Source organism: Ammospiza caudacuta, chromosome 5 (assembly GCF_027887145.1).
Source record: "Ammospiza caudacuta isolate bAmmCau1 chromosome 5, bAmmCau1.pri, whole genome shotgun sequence".
In the NCBI taxonomy this organism is placed as follows: Eukaryota; Metazoa; Chordata; class Aves; order Passeriformes; family Passerellidae; genus Ammospiza; species Ammospiza caudacuta.
In genome coordinates, this window is record NC_080597.1 from 25,456,969 (window position 1) to 25,474,482 (window position 17,514).

Genomic DNA, 17,514 nt, shown 5'->3' on the forward strand with positions numbered 1-17,514 from the left:
CATTGTTAGTTCATGAAGCTGAAACTATCGGAGGAAAGAAGTGTTGTGCAGACTCGTAGCAATGCCTATGGCTTGTTTGCAAACATTGCTCTCAGTTTTAAAGGTGAAAGATGCTTTATTCCATCCTCCCTGTGTTGTATTTGAGAGTACCTCTCAGCCTTGCAAGTGTCTCTTGTATTGATATCCTGTCTCATTTCAGTGGAATGTCTGTTTTATGATGGGCAGGCAGAAAGCTGAAGGCTGCAAAAAGTAAAGGAAATGTTGTCACATCTTTAAGGCAGATCTACTTCATTCTTTGTTAGAGAAGATCCCTTTACCTGCCTTTCCTTCTTCAGCCCTACAACTCTAACCTGCAGCAGAGGAATTCACTCCTGAAAGAATAATTGTTTGCTATTAATCAAATAACATTTTGAGAAATGCGGCAATCTGTGATACTTGTCAAAATTTGAAAACTTGGCTTTTGGCACTAATAAATGGTAGGAAGCAAAGGTCATATGCATCCTTATGTGACATGGAGGTAAAATTACCAGAAGTGCTTTATTTAAACTTCTTTTTTCTTAAGAGAGAAGCATTCCAATCACATGTTTGTGGTCTCTAGTTAGATACAGGAAACTATGTGTGGGAAAACAATCATTCAGACAAAAAAAGTGGGTTTTGTTTCCTGATGTTTGTGAGAAATACTATCAACTATTCTTTTCCTGAGGTCTGTTACGAAATTTTGGGGAGAAATTGAAAATACTCAAATCCATGAAGATATAGCCTATCCAACCTACTGCTGTTCTTATTGATGAATTGTGTGTGCATTTTTTGAAACTTCCTGTATCAATGGGAGTCTCCTCTGTAGCTCCATCCTATCATCATGGTTCAGTTCCTCCTCTTCATGGGCCATGATGTGGGTGCACCAAGGATGTTTGTCTACAAGACACAGGGTGAATTTCTGTTTTCAGCTTGCTACTTTTAATTTGCTCTGGTGCAGCATCAACAAACCAAGAGCCTTAGTGTGAAGTGTTGCTCCGTCTCTGGAATCAGGTGTTTGGTGTTATTCAAATGAAGTAATTTATGCTCATTTATTTCACGTGCACGAAACCCACAACAGTACTGTCTGTGTGCCAACTAAATTATGCATAATACAGCTCTCTTTCTTACAGTTCATATGGTTGGGTTTAATATATGAGTAATTTGTGGGTATTTCATGATGGGTGAGGTTTTTATTCTGGATTTTTTTGGACCTTTGTACTCAACCCAAAAAGCCAGACTTCTTAGATAGAGCACCTCATCCCATATTACAGTTTGAACTCTATCACCTCTAAGTGTCCTACCTTAGATTCAAATGCTTGGTTGGTACATCTGTTGACTGGAAACAGAGGCAAAACACCCTTCAGGGTGGCCAGGTGGAAGAACAGAGCGCTCCAGTGGGAGTTGGATGCCGCTGTCAGAGAGGTTGGCACATCCAGCAGGCTGGTAGCCCTCCAAAAAGCCCTGTGGCCCGCTCGAGGGATCCTCCCTGGCTGCTGCAAGCAGATGCATGTCAGGGAAGCAGCAGTGGGAGGAGCAGTAGCTGGCAAAGCTTGCAAGGCTTGATATGCTCAGTTGGGTGGAAATCTCTGCTGTGGAGCAGTGCCGGTGCAGAGTTCAAAACTGAGCTGTGAAATGTGGAAGGAGTTGCAGCATGTCGGTGGGCAAAATGCTCGTGAGTTTGGAGGAAAAATCATGAAGTGGGAGGAGAATGGAGCAGTGGGGGGATACAAGTAGGTTTGCTCTTTGTTCAGTGCTTGTGTGTCTGTCTCTGGCATCAGCAGTGAGCCAGAGGTCACAGCAAAACCTCTGCCATGGAGGTGGGTGGAGAACCACAGCATGGGGCAAAAGTGCAGAGCAGTGGAGAGGAGATGGCAAGAGTACCTGGGGATCATAAAAGCATGAAGGCAGAAGGCAAAGGAGGATTTATTATTGCCCTGGTGGTGTGAGGGGGATGGACATTGTGGATATGGCAAGAGTGCCATGGAGAAAGTGAGATATGAGGGAAGGATTGAATAGGGAAAAGTGCCTGCTTTTGAGGGAGTGAATACAGGTGATGAGGGAGACTCTCTGGATAGGAGGGAATTAAGAGAATAGCACTTGAGAAGAAGATCATGAGGAGGGAGGAGGAGATGGCAACCAGAAGTGGATGACAAGGACAGAAACTCGGCTTGTGGACCAGCAGAGGAAGTAGTCCCCAGGCACGTGTCTGCATTTTCCCACCAGCTTGCAATATCCCAGGAGCCAGGATTTCATTTCTGTTCACTTCAAAAGAGCACAAAAACAAGGGCAAGACTAATCTTGTAATAAAGCAATTTAATTTTATCTCAGGAAAAAAATATTTAAAAAAGCAATTCTAATTGAATGAGATTTCCTATAGTTTATTGACATGAATAATTAAAGTATTGTAAGTACACAGAATAACTGGAATTAACAAGTGTCTGTGTGCAGAGGAAGGGCTTCCCTTGCTCTCAGTTATACCCAGCATCCTTGCATGGAGCAACGTGACCAGCTGCTGAGCTGCTGGAGGCTTTGAGACCAGGGAATCAAATCTGTCCCATGGAAGACAACAGCTTGCAAATGAGACCTGTGTTCTGCCCAGCACCTGTATTTCTGCTCACATCTTCTAATTTCTTTACAGTCTGTCCTAGGTGAAGAAGAGATTCACAGGGTTAAAAAGCCTTGTATCATATGCTACCTTTACCTTGCCCTACCCACGATGGTCCTTGTGTGTCTGCACCCTTTGTTTTTTCATGTATTGTCAGTGTATTAGAAAAGACCATTCAGGTAAGCTGGGTCTCCCTGGGTGTGACAGAAGGTAGGAGAAAACTGGGGAAAGGTGGGATGGCAGATACAACCAGATGGGGAGGGCAGCACCATCTGGTGATGCTGCCATTGAAGAGTTGTTCTAGTCAGACAGGTGCATCTGGACTCATGGAAGCTGCCCTGGTCCTGCCAAATCCTGCTCACCTGGTGCTTCTGCTCTCATCTCCAGGCTCAGCAGGCAGCAGGCATTGGTCATCACTGGGACATGGCCTGGCTGGCAGTGGCAGTGCCACTGGCCATGGGGCTCTCTCCAGGAAATAGGAACAAGAGGTGATGTTGCTGACTTAGGGGGGAAAAAAAAGGGAGGTTTTGTCTCCAGGACTTAGGAGGAGAATGTAAATAGACACCTAATTCTGCACCACAATTACAGCAGTAATGCATGATTCCAAGGCAAAGGCTTAAAAAAATTAATGTGAAACCTTATTCATTAAAATATAATGAACATGGCAGAAAGTTAAGGAACAACTATAAATCTGGTCTATATTATATTGGCATTTAGTATTCAGCAATTGTAATTGCCTACTACGGTGTGTTTTAAAATAACGTAATTTCATTTGAAATGCTTATTATATAGACAACATTGGGAAGAACTGAAGCACAGCAAAAAATAATAGGATTTTAAACAGTAGCCTGACAGTATTTCACTGTTGAATCTTAGAGAAAACATTTCACAGGACTTTTGTTTTTCTTTTTATTCCCCCCCTTTTTTTTTTCCTTGAAGATTCCTGTATTTCTAGACCTGACCTAGCAGAGAAAAGGAGTAGATCTGTTTGGGTTTTTTTCAGAAAGTTTTTGGGATTTTCCTAGATTTCTAGTACATCTCTTTCATTTCTTCCCTTTCAGATGTAAAAAAAAATAAGTAGACTGAGTAGTAAAAAGACAGGAACATTAGGGAGAGCTTTTGCTGTGGAGAAATCCCATGATACCGCATTTTGACCTTTGAATATTTTTCCTAACTTCTTTATATGCATGTTTGCAATCCACAAAAATTTATGTTATATTTGACTTTATAATGCTCCAAGACATCTATTCATCATCCAATCTAAAAATACTGCTGCTGGCTTGGAGACCAAATGCAGAAGAAATGAGGCTCATAACTGAAGGTCATTGCTGTTTTTAGGGTGAAGGAGGACCCTCTTGCTCTTGAGTGTTCACGCAGCTGGTGAGAATGCAGAGCAGAGCCTGAAAGTGCATTGGGCACCAATCCTGGCCCCAAGAAATACTTGTCCTTCACTACCTTGGGGTAAAGACTGTCAAGGTGTTAGTGTCTGACGTGGGACAACCACCCTGTGCTGACGTGTGTTTGTAAGGCTGCAGATGGCTGTGTGTCTCAAGCAGCACGGGGAGATAAACCGTGGCTTAGGGTGTCATCCAAAACATCTCTTAGTGTATGTCTTCAGGTTAGAGCCAAAAACTGTCAGGGGCTTGTTTTGGGTGCAAAGATGGCCAGTCTCCTATGGCTTTCCTGGGTGAGAAGTTTGCCACACAGACTTGTGCAAACCTCAGTGACTGGTGCTGGTATCACTCTAAGTGTTAACCACAATGAATAATCATTTTCATTTTAAACTGTGATAATCTGAAGATATGATTTAACACTGCTAGTATCAGAGGTTTTTTGCTTTTGAATGGTGTTTAACTTCGAGCAGTCCCTACATGTGATGTTCAGGAATTTCCTTCCTGTCACCACTCAGGTCTCAGCAAGGTTTTCCTTTTTGTCATTGGAAAAATGCCACCCTCTATCCCCTTTTTTCATTACCCAGCATCATCTTTTTGCATCCACAGTGCTGAATGTATATATTTCCAAAATATAAGCCTCACAGGGGATCTTGACACCCTTTTAGGGATGAAAGGAAGGGTTACTGCTCAAGTGTAAGTAAGAATGTGATTGCACATACTGATACTGGTTTTCATTTCTCCTCGCAGCCTCAGCTGAGGAGATGATGAAAGTCTGCATCCCCTCCCTTGCCTTTTCATCTAGTCTCAATCCTCTGCAGCCAACAGGAGGGAGCACTGCAGGAGTCATACAAATGGATTCATGTGCTCCAAAGAAGAGGTTAAACCTAGGCTTAGAAGCAAATGCCAGGGTAAAGGTGCTTGCTGGAAGGGTGGCATCTGAAGGGGTGTTGTCACAGGAATGTCTGCTAATTTACTGCCAGAACAAAAGCCCTATTTGTCAGATGTACTTCTCAGACTAAGCAGCATTTGTAGAGTAAGACCAAGCTTATTCCCTGTGAATGATTTGGTTCATGGAGCACAGTGCTGAGCTAAGCAGAGGTACTAGCCCAAACCTGCCATTCAGATGGAAGTGCTCCCTTCAGTACTGTGTTTGGCCATAGACTGACAGCCTGTGTATCACTTCTCCAGATACAGTGATGCTTTTCCCGGTTTTCAAGGGCCCTCTGCTGGGTTATTGCCCAAGGTCTCTAGGTCCTCACTCACCCTTTTTCTGGGTGTCTAATTAGCAACTCCTCCTTGCTGATATCCACACATCATCCAGTCTGTGTGTAAAAGTTAGAAGTTGTTGAGATGTTCCTCAACAGAGAAAGTCCCCCCTCAGCAGAGAAAAGAAAGCAGATGAATGCAGTGCTTCAGTGGTTAAATGGCAGGTATTTTCTTGGCTCTGTAAGGGCTGCCTGGTTGCACGCTTCCCTAGCTGCTACCCCCTTCTCCTTGCTGCCCTCTCTGAGTGAGGGACTACAGCCTGCATTCACTGTCTGCATCTGTGTACAGGAGGGGTTGTGGGTTGCTTAATAGTCCCAAACAACATCTTGCTTTTCTTCTCTTCCCCCTGATACCCACTGTCATCAGCCATAAAACAATACATTTATTTATTAGGTGAGATGAAATGTGAGAGAGAATAATTTGAAAATACCACGTTACACCCTACTTTGACTTCCCTGTTGACCAAGGGAGTGGATTTCTGTCTTGGGTAGCAAGGGCAGATTGTCTTGTTGCTTGTCTGGATCCTGAGCTCCTCTGGGATGAGCTCTGGATCCTGAGCTCCATGGGTGAGACTCAGCCACTATTGCCTTTCCTGGGGACAAGCCCAGGGTGGTTTTGTTCCTCCAGGGCTTCCACCTCTTGTGTTTAAGCCCTCTCAGGTTTGCTGCTTAGTGGCAAAAGGCATCGCTGTGGTGGCTGGGGAAGGCTGGAGCTCCAACCTCCACCTGCCTTCCCCAGTACACCAGTGTGAACACCAATGTACACCAATGTGAACTCCTGCAGAACTCCCCATTATACACCACATTTGAGGTACAGACTCCTGTTCCCTCTGAACCCCTGCATCACAGCACACTTGGGATTCAAATGGCATTTTCCTTTCTCTGCTGTCCTCCTCGTCCCTGCTGTGCAGAGCACAGGCAGTTCGTCAGGTCAGGGTGAGCACTCCTAGCTGGCCTGCTCAGCCATTGGGGCTCTCAAATTTTGTCTAAGGACATGGGCCAAAGAAAATCCAGGAATGATGGTCCATAAAGCAGTGGTGTTCTGCAGAGTGCAGGCTCTGCATTAGGTTGGCACATAAATAGCTCATCTGAGTCAAAGCTTGTTTTATTTGAAGTTGATGTGGCTTAAAGGGAATCAGACACAAACATCAAGCTTGCCATGTCAGATTGGAGAGTCCAAACGTGTAAATGTTGTTATAATAGGTATGTGAACTTGAGAGGGTTTAATTATTATTGTGGCTTTTTAATGGGATGTATCCAATCCTAATTTATCAGTCTTCAAAGGCTTTGCAAATGCTAAATTGCATGCAAACACTTACTCTGTAATATAAACAGAAGGTTCTTGTGGTGGTGGGGTAAGTGAAGATAAAAAGATTAAATGATCTGTGGGAGGCCACAGAGAAGTAACTGCCAGAAAATGGGCTGCTTGCATCCTGGTCTTGTCTTCTCAATTCTGAGTCTGAGGCCACAGTTCCTTCTTTTGGTCTTGTGTGGAAGAGATGAATGGCTTTTAAGAGAAGAAAAGGTTGCCTGTGGTAGTAGATAGGGGCACAGCGTGGGACAGCAGAGATGACAGAATTGGGGAAGTTTCTGCAAGGTGAGCTCAACGATGAATTTGTTGCACATTGGATGTCCCACTGACTGTGGGTTATGGCACCCCAAGCACACCCACAGCCTGAGGCAGCTGGAATAAAATCTGGAACGTACAGTGTGCCAAGAACAACTTTTTATGTTTGAAGATACTTTGTGCTAGGAGCATGCACACTGTGAAATACATTCTGCACACTTTGTAGCGTGCAGCCACCCTATCTCTGTGCACACGCCTTTCCTGGTATAGATGAGTAGTGTTCAGTTAACAATAGAAAACCTCACAAAAAATCATTTGAGGACAGGTTTTGCTTGAGTAGTTTTGGCTCAGCTGACTTTTGAAACCTGGAGATTGATGTACCACTGGAGAGAGAGGATCGTGGAGGAACAGTGCAGCTGGAATTGAGAGTGGAGGGATGGCTTGGGTGGCTGAGGGTGACCTGGCACAGCTCAGCTGCTCATATTCACCTGCAGTGGTGTGCTGACAGGTGTGTGCACCAGTGTACCCCTTCGGTGCAGAAACCAGAGGGCAGAGACTTAGCTACACTCTGGGAAGGATGCAGAATGGCTGTGGCTACCAGCTAGCAGTCTGATTAAATAGACCATGGTTTATTGTCAGAATTATAAATTCATGTTTCCAATACAGTCTGCCCAGAGCTGGTTGTGAGCAAAACCATAGATCCAAGACTTTTGTATTGAAGTGTGAAATGAATCTAGGTCAAGAAAATTAGTTTTGCACCTGGCTCACATGTTTGTAAGGGGGGAATCTACTGACCATGACATGAAGTTGGCATCTAGAATGCAGCTTCCTGAGGCATACTCCTTCTTTTCATGGTCTGGACAGGACACAGGAGGTTGTTAAGGGCCCTGAAAGGCAGACACAACTCTTGCCTGTGGCTATGGCCTGCTCTTTGCAGGAGGAAATATTCACCCAGGAAGCACAGCGAGGCAGTAACGCTGCTGCGGTGAACATGCCCCACTGCAAGGCATGATTCCCAAATGCAGACTACACACGCAGGAGTCAAGGACAGCTGGAAGGATGACCAGACCAGCGTTATCAAACTGATGGGTACTGCCTGCACAATGCTGTCTTGCTAAAAACATGGTCTCCTGCTGCTTCTCCCAGTGCCACAGCAGGGCACCAGGTGGGAAGACAGCTGCAGTGGGAACAGATGCTTCTCTCTCTTCCCTGGGTTTTGAAGGAAAGACACAGGTCAAAGAACTGTGTGGCTCATTTCAGTGTACAAAGACATCATTGCTAAGTTGTTCTGGTAGTTTTAGGACATGCTTTCGGAACAAGAAAAACATGAGGTAGGTGTCATAAGGAGGGGCTGCGTAAGGATCTGTCCGTGTCATTCATGTCAGGGCTGTGGCTCTGCAGGCATTCTGTCAGCTGAATGGCAGTTGTTGAGTCTGAAAAAAGTTAGGCTGCTCCTAAGCAGGTGGGATAGCATAGCATCATCAGGTTCATCATGATAGATTGGAAAATCCCACAGGAAGCTTCTCAGACATGGGCATTGGGCATCTGTCATTTTCTTTGTCTTCCTTCTTTTTTGCCTTCCTCTGCCCCGCCTCTCCAGTACAAAATTGGAAACAGATGTGTTATTCTTTGAACACCAGGCCTTAACATAGTAAAAGCAGTGATAATAGCTTTTACTGAAGCCAAACAAAGTTTAAAAAAAAAAAACTTCACTGGTCACTGCATCACTGCAGAGAGGACTTAGACTGAAGCTGTCCACTTGCATGCTGTATGTTGTTGTTTTATGTTGTATTGCACCCCCATGCAGATGGGAGCAGCTTTAGCTTTACTTTGCCTGTCACATCATATCTGTGGTTTGAACTCAGTGAAGCTGTTCCCTAACTATTCAGTGTTGCCTTAAACCAGGCCCATGTCACAACATGCACATTACATAATATTTTCAATCTTTAAATCAAATGTATGTGGACCTTGCATTCACCGACCGTGCTGAACTGAGAGCAGCAGCAGTGGGCGAGCCCCGCTTCGGTTACAGGCAGGGGGAAATGCTGGCAGCTGCAGTGGCAGTTCTGCACACACTGTGGTACAGAGGTGTTTTCCTGGGTTTTTGGTAGCTGGTGTGCGAGGCACAGCCTTTCTCCTCTGGGCTGATGAGATCCAGTGTGGATCCACACTCCTGGAGCCCTTCCCCATCTGGAATCAGGGCTGTGAGGCAATGTCAGCCTGGGGCTTGCTGCTGCCTTTGCTGCCCTTTGGGAGCCTGTCCTGTAGTTGTGGCTTCTGAGCTTTGGCAACAAAAATGTCCTGAAATGTCCCCCTGCTTCGCTGTTCTTTTTCTTTTTTCTTATGTTTACACTGCACAATGTGATGTTTTCATCTCCCTGGCTGTGCCTGCAAAGCAGTTTGTGCGTTGGCTCACTTGGCTTATGATGCATAAATTACAGAAGTTTTCATTGAGTTTAATTTTAAAACAAAATAAACTTGGCAAGCTCTCTTGTCAGGCAGATCATCTCCCCACTCTGTTCTTCAGGTGGTGGTAGAGGGTGAGAATTTGCTCAGTGGAGAGCAAGGCAGGGATCCCTTTGCCAAGTCCCTTTGGTCCTGATGCCACAGCCATCAGGAGCCTCATTCATGGAGTCACTGAGTCAATGCGACTGCTGGGAATTTTATTTTAGATGTATTCTTTCTGGAAATGGTGCACTGAGGAATTTATTGGCCTTTCAGATGTGTTCAGCTGATACAGCTGAGGCATATTTTCAGGGCCAAAAAAATAGCAGAAAAGCCAGCAGTGTTGTGAGCAGGTAACCTGCCCTTGCAGAGCCTTTCTGTGCTGAGCACAGCCCTGAACAGCAGAGGTGGCTGACACTGATGAAGGGATAGCAGAGACTTGTGAAGAGAACTTGTCTTTCTGTGCTTGGCCATAAATTCGAGGTTGCCCTCATTGTTCAGATGTAGCACAGCTTTTACAGCTGGCAAGGAGATCATGTGTAGTTTGGGTTTCCCAGATGAGGCTGGAGTTGGCTGATTGCTGGAGAGCAGACCAGTGAGTCCCATCATGAAGCTGATTTCACATCTGTGGGCTTTGGGGTGCCTTGGAATCAAAGAGAGTTTCAACTCTTGGTACATTCTTAGGAAGGAAATGGAGAAGCAAAAGCATATTAACAAGGAACAAGAGAAGGAGCAAAACCTGGTAGGGGTTCAAGACAACACACACACGCACACCTAGAACCAGATGTTGCACTGTGCTACATTTTACAGAGTTTGCCTAAGTGCTGGTGTGCAGTGTGTGCGTGTGCCTGTCAGCTTCCCTGTGCCTTCCTGGCCCTGATCCTGGAGAATAGATGTGCTAAGGCACGGTCTCTGCCCTGGAGAATTGTTGCTGTAACTGGATGCGGCTGAAGGAGGCAAAGGGCACTAGGGCATGTATCGGATTGTTCGAGGCTCTGCTGTGGAATGGAACAGAGCAGTGATTCCTGTCCTTCCTCTACAGCTCTGCCCAGCGGGTACCAGGATAATGGGGCTTTGTATGCTTGCTTACTGTTCTCTGTGAAGCTCAGTGTTTTACAGGTATTGATTATTTAGGCTTTGAGTTGACCTGAAGAAGTCAGTCAACTTATTGGTAAAGAAATCTTACAATAATTGTTAATGTGGAAATTATTTCAAATGTGACCAGAGAACGCATAGCAACAGCAAAAGAAAGATCTAAGCCATCCGTTCTTGGTATAATGTAATTAAGTGAGACTTAAATATAAAAAGCATTAATTCAGCTTTAATGGTATGAATTGGTTTGGATTTTTTAGGAGGTGCTAGAGGAAATACAGAATAAAAGGATGAACTCCTTTTATGATATGTCATATTGATATGGATTGGAGCTTCACCTTTCAGCAAGACATGAGTTCCTCCAGCCTTGCATCAGCAAGGCTGCCTGTCCTGCTCACATCATTCTTGCTGCTTTCCCTTCTTATTCACTGTGCAGCTTCTTCTGGTCCTGGGCATGTCACTGAGGTCACATCACTCCAGCGCTCAGGGAGGAGTGGGATGAAGTAATGCTGCTGCCAGAATCTGGGCCGAAATTTCATCCTAATTTTTATTCATCATTCATGACAGAAGTCAGAGGCATTCTCTAGAGCCTGCTGTCTCAATCCACTGAAATGGAACTGGCTATGTGCTAAACTTTACCCACATTCTTCAGTGCTGTAATGGCTTGGGTTTGAAAGGCTGAATTTAGTGTGCGTCTCCCTTTTTCTCTGCCTTTGCTATTATTGTTAAAGCTGCATGTTGCAGCCAGCATTTCTATGCAATTTTTTTGCCTTCTGGAGAAAAAGGGGGAAATTTAATATCAACAAGGCTGCTAGCAGTTGAATTGGCCTGTGCTAGACTTGGGCAGTGCACATTTGCTGTGACTAGAGTGAGCTGAGGGAAGGAGATCCCATAGTTTCCTGCTGCTTCTGGTTGTCTGCAGAGAGCCTTGTGCAGGTCTGGGGCGTCATCTCAGAGGCACATCTGTTTCTTCTGCAGACCTGATCCTGCATTCTTTCCACATGCATATTTTCTCTTGGAAATTATGAGCATGCAAGGCTGCAAGATTGGTCCTATCATGGCAATTTCCTGGCAGAGGGAAAAGACAGAAGCTATTTTTAAATGAAAGCTTTGAATCAGAAAAATATTGCAGAGTGAAGCAAAAAATATGTGTCAAAACCCTGAAATCATGGACTGTGTAGTTTCCTCATGTCAGTAGTTTTCTTCTCCTGGTTTTAAGGCTATGTTTTTGGAGGATTGGGCTGAGATTTTTAAGTGAGACATTTCTGTTCTCCCCGGTTCACATTATCACTGCAGCAGCAGCATTTTCTGTGTGAGTCAGGCTGGAGAGAGGTGTTCAAAGGGATGGGACTTTGCAAAAACCTGTAGTTCAGCCATGCACACGGTTCTGCTTTAAGTTTGCCCAGGAGTTCATTATTTATCCCCCCACAATTGGTTTTTGCTCCTACCTTGGTGTACATCTTAAACTTTTTCTTCCAAATTTGTGCTTAGTGGTCACTTGGGAAAAACAAGTAAGAGAAAGTGTGTGACTTCTTAACAGTGGAAAATTATGTCCTCTTTTTCTCATCACTTGCTTTTGTATAGCTTAAGAATGACCCAAAGGGCTCTTGGTCAGATTTTAATTTTAAACAAACCAACTGATTTGGTTCGAGATCCTTATTTCCCCCAAAAGCACTCTCAGAGTGATTTGAACATGTGAAAAAAAGGCAGTTTAAACCACAGTTGTTTCCCTGCCTTTGATAGAATGGTCACTAGACATAAAATTCACTGCCTCGGAGAGAGGTGCTTTAGTTAATTAGTTACAATCAGTGTTGTGCTAAGAGACTGCACTGATGCTTGCCCATGTATTTGCCTGGTAATCTCACTTGCTGGCTTTGCTCATCCCATTCCACATGTTGTGGCTAGATTCCTATATCTGCTTTGTGAGGGAGTGCCCCAAACTAAATTGGTGTAGGGGGATGATGAGAATCTTCCTCTTTGTCCTCCTCTGTGCTCTGGAAACCTGGGGGGCCAGGTGAGCCTACTTCGTAGGTTTTGCTAACGTGAAGTTTTCCAGGCCTAGCCTGGACTTAAAAAAATTAATTTTGGTTGCACATTCTTTATATTATCTTCTAGCAATATTCCCCCCCTTTTTTTCTTCACCCACATGCTCATTCATATCCTCCTGCTGTGCTTTGTGTGTTATCTGACTGCCTCCTTCCTCATTCCAGGAGGCTGGATTTCACTGCCCCTCTGACCAGGAGCATGCAGCTTCTGGTGGCACACTGCATGGTCATTTTCTGGGGCTCTGGGGTTTTGGCATCCTCCAAAGGCTGCTGAGTAGGTAACTGTGATCCTGGCTCAGCATGCCAGCTCTCGTGGTGCTGAGATGGGCCAGCCTGATGTTGCCCACACCACCATCTTTGCAAAAGCACATCTCCTGCAGGCTTTTGTGGGCTTGTCTGCAGCCTGGGTATGTCACACCACACCACATAAACCACCAGGAAAAGTTCAGCCTGGTGATGAATAATGCCCAGAATCCTGTCCTACCCTCTGCTGTTTGCATATGTGAGGTTAAATGGAAGGGAAGACCACCCCAGCCTGCCTTTCAGTTTGCAGCTCAGGAGAGGCAGCTGAACAGCCTGGCATTCACCTGGCTCTTGCTTTTTTCCAGGTGACCTGGTGTCTCGAGCAATGCACCACCTGCAGCCCCTCAATGCCAAGCAGCACGGGAATGGGACACCCATGCACCAGAAGCAGGGATCCTTCTACTGGGAGCCAGAGGCCCTGTACACCCTTTGCTACTTCATGCACTGTCCACAGATGGAGTGGGAAAACCCCAATGTGGAGCCCTCGAAAGTCACGCTGCAGACTGAGAGGTAAGAGCCTCTGCATGGTGCTTGGTGTCGTGGTGAGGATGTTTTGTTAATAAATCAGCCTGGCTGGCTAATTGCTAATTACAGCCTGCATGCAAGAGGCTGTGGAGCAGTCAGCTTCACTTTGGGATCACCTCCCTGAAATCCGCTTCTCTCCCTGAAGTGCTGCGTGGCTGAACCAATATATATCAAAAGTGACACCCAGTGGCTACAGACAGCAAATTGGTTCCAGATGTGCTTGGGAGAGATTTCCTTTTCCTTTCGTTGTTGCTCAGCTATTCTGTGTTTTGGAAAAGAAAATGAGAACTTCTATTTCTGGCCTAGCAGGTTTGGGTTTAAATGTGTTTTTTTTTCCCCTGCGTGTTAATAGGGCTCAACAGCTGTGAGGGGAAGTGGAAAATGAATAGAGCAGTGTGTGTAGAAAGGAGAAGTCATTAAAGATGCTGGGCTCCTGCCGCACTGAGTAACGGGGCACAGGAGTGACCTTGGGGCTGCCCTGGCCAGGGATGTGGCAAGTGCCAGCTGTGCTGCTCTTGTCCCTGCTCCAGGGATGGGCCAGGGAGCTGTGCCTCTGGCCCTGTCCCGACTCAGGGTCTGATGTAAGGTGAGAAGGAAACGCCTCTGAAGCTGGCAGGGTGGCCAGCCCAGGTGGCAGATTGCTGACCAAGAAAATAAATCCCTCTCCCAAGAAAAGCCCAGCAAACCCTCTTTTAAAACATGTCTCCAGCTGTGTGCTAGGGCACACTGCTGCTTCCATGCCACACTCTCACCAGCCCTAAACCAGGCAGCCTCAGTACAGAGATGAGAGGAGTGGCTGGTTTGATGCTGGATATGAATTTTTAGGATGGGTATTGTGGTGATGCAAATGCAAAGCTGGTTTGTCAGACTGGGCTCCACATTTACATCCAGAGTATGTATGGCAGTATACATGTGAGCCAAACTCTGATCTGCACATATGGGGCTTGGCTATTGTTGCAGGATGAAGTCTGTATCTCAAAAGCAGCATTTGAGGGTGTCATTGTGTGTGTACTTGTAAATGGTATATAATATGATATTTTAATTGAAATACTTTTTTATTAGTTGCAGAAGAGCATACAAAATGAAATTCTGGCATTAATGATGTTACTGGGAATTTTGCCATTTGCCTTTGGATGGCATTTTGTTTCTTTTCAAGTTTGGGTCGCTCTGTGAGCATGTTGTCACTTTTTGTTCTGTTATTTCCAAAGTATGAAAAAAACAAGAAGGGAAATGACAAGAATACAGAATTTTCTCTATTTTTTAAATTGATATTTATTTCATTAATTGTCATCCAGTCTTGCTCTTTTAGAAGGCCTAACTCATGTGCAGGAAATTTTTTTTGAAAATTATAATATACTCCACCTGATCTGTAGTTCTCATCTGTGGGAATAATGCTACTGGAACCAGAGGAAATAGAGGGGTGAATAAAGCTAAGCCTCTGGTTTTGTAAGATTTCTTCAGACTGCTGTGAAAAAGGGCAGGAATATTTGGAAAATCACTCTCAGCATTTGTTGTAATATGTTTTCCTTTCTCTGAGGTTGCCTTAATACATGTCCTCTTCATTAGAGCCCTAGAAATGCTGATTGTTTAAGGCAATTGTTCTTCCTTTATTTTGAAGCCTGCTCTGGCAGGGCGCCGTCACTTGGCAGGGCAGTGGCTGAGTGTGGCGTGCGGCGAGGCCGGAGCGAGTACTCCGTGTTATTGCCAAGAGCCTGTGGTCACCTCGGCAAGGAGCAGCTTCATCTCCTGCTGCCCAATCCAACATGCATTAGCACTTAGTGCCGGAGTGGGAATGGTGCCTGGCCTTTCCCATGGGGCTGAGCTCTGGAGTTTCACCAGCTGGATGGAACCACCCTGTGCTGCTCGGGAAGGAGAACAGTGAGGCTGACTTATCAGTAGTGCTCTGAGGAGCCTTCCTACCCATTTCCCATATTTTGTTTTTTTACAGGCAGTCATGCTTTGTGGTCCATGACGTATCTCTGATGGTTTCAGTTTCCATGATGGGATTTTTGTGAGTTGCAGGGAAATGGGTTTATTAAACATGACACTTTTACGTGCAAAATATTTGCAAGATTTGTGACATATCTGTTGCTGTATTTGCTCTCCAGCTGCAGCAATTGCTTGTATTTTGTAAGAAGCCCAGAAGGAAGCAAGAAGGTCCAGGCATCTTTCCCGTCCTTGGCTTCTCTGTGTCCCTGCTGGTGCAGAGAAGCCAGGACAGTGTGGATCTGGCTGTAGAGGCAGTATTTTCATGAAAGAGGGGTTCTCTTTGGCTCTCTGTGAAGCCAACCTGGCTACTGTCTTGGCCCCCTCCTCCCTGACAGTGCAAGCCCAGGCTAGAGAGGATTGTGTGATGCAGCCAAAGAATTCTCACAGCACTTTCAAGGCTTGATGGCACCGTGAAACCATCCTGTTCTTCTTACTCATCTCCAGCCCACCTGGATTTTGGCTCTGAATCAGGCTGAGCTGCAAAGGCTGTACATGTCCTCCTGTGCAGAGGCTGGATATGAGAGGGGAATCCAGTATGGTGGCATTGCTGCCTGGCTTAGCACTTTCCAGCTCAGAAAGCAGTACCTCCCTCAGAGCCTTGGGGGACACATAAAAAGGTATTTTTACCTTTGAGTAAATCCGGCACTTCATTTCTAGGGAGCATTTCTCTGTGTTTGCTCTTCATGGAATTAAAGAAATGAGAATGCAGTATATTTTTAATTGTGTTTATCTTTACAGAAAATAAAAGGGAAAAATTATTATATAGTGAAACTCTTTTTGGGGGAGGGGAAACTGCTTTCATGGGAGGAGGAGGAGTGGAGAGTGGCCAGAATTGCTTAGAAAACCTGGAAAATATTCCCCACTTCCTAAATTCTGACAAATCCAACCATAAGATAGATGTGTGATCCCCTCCTACCCCAAACTCATATTCCTTCAATCTGGCCACTTTGGCTGAGACTCTCTGGTTTTTTGGCAGCCAGTTCTGCTGACCCTGGATACCATGTAAAAGGTTATTTTGTCAGGCATGGAGGTACAGGGAGAGGGTGGACCTCTTTGTGGGGTCCCCTTTCCCTATTGCACCCAGCTGGGATGTGCTGGAGCCATTTATCTTGTGCTGGGTGTTGCCTACAAAAGCAGTGCTCCTCCAGTGCTTCCACCTGCAGGATGCTGCGGATTATTTAGGTTTGTGATTCTTTTGCTTTCCTGGGAATTAAAAAAAAAACCAACACAACCAAAAAGAACTGTAGATGAGGGTAGATGATCTTAACCGTTGTTAAGATTTCTTTCTTGCAGCTTCTAGCTTAAGAAAAAGATCTGTCCCGTGGTTATGTTTGGCTTGTCAGCCCCTATAATGCTTCCAAAATTATTGCAAGTAATTTCTTAAGCACCGGGAAGTGCAGAATCTGTAGTTGCAGATTTGTGTGATGTTGTTTTTCTTTAAGTGGTTTCTTACCCCCTTTTATCCACAGCTGTATTGACAAAGTCCTCATTACTTCCTAACTTGCCGTGTTCCCCATTAACAGCTCATTGAGAAGCTGTGGCTCAGCATTTCAGCCAGTCCAGAACCACCCATTAATTCTGCTCACGGGCAGCCAAGTCCCTTCTCCAGTGCTTCCTCTGCTGCTCCACCTTGGAGGAGCATTGTACCCCTGGCAGCTGTTAGCTTTTCTCCTCCAGTCTTAATTGAGTTGATAGATATGTGTCTGGTTCTAACCTTCTTTTCACTTTACCTTAACTATTTTTCCCTCTGTGGGGAGCAGTCCCTTAGGAAACTCCCATGGGCTGTTATTGCTTACTTTTCATCTTTCTGCCTGCCTTGCACGCTCACATGGACACACAGAGAAAAAGATATATGTTCCCTGCACATGTATACACCTGCAAATTGTAGACTGTGGTCATTCATTATTAATGGAAAGAGTTTGGGCTACCTCAATTTTGTTTCTTGCTTTGAGTAGCTATTGGTGTAGCTGGCTAATTAATGTGATGCAGCTCCTCTAATGAGAGGAGTTTTCCATGCTATTAAAATAACTTTTAAAATAATTTGAACTCTTTCAGAGCCTTTTTGTAACTGCTACAGCAGTTATACAGATTATACCTATAGAGAAATTTCAGTAAGAGAACTAGGGAAAAGTGTCCTTGGTTTAAATTATTCTGTGGTACAGACTCCCTGGCTAGGTTAGTCTCCAGCAAAGACCAGAAGAGAGTGGAGAGAGTGGTGAAGAATGCTGATGAAAAACAAGTAAAGCACTGGGAATATGGGAGCCCT

At 45.0% G+C, this 17,514-nt stretch overlaps 1 protein-coding gene across 1 annotated transcript in view; it reads left to right on the forward strand.

Moving 5' to 3' along the window:
• The window catches only part of ABTB3 (ankyrin repeat and BTB domain containing 3), a 162,629-nt gene that overhangs the window by 93,006 nt on the left and 52,109 nt on the right, over window positions 1-17,514 (forward strand). Inside the window, exon 3 of the mRNA XM_058805264.1 lies at window positions 13,040-13,244. Coding sequence (XP_058661247.1) covers window positions 13,040-13,244 — 205 coding nt within the window. The remainder of the gene's footprint in view (window positions 1-13,039; window positions 13,245-17,514) is intronic.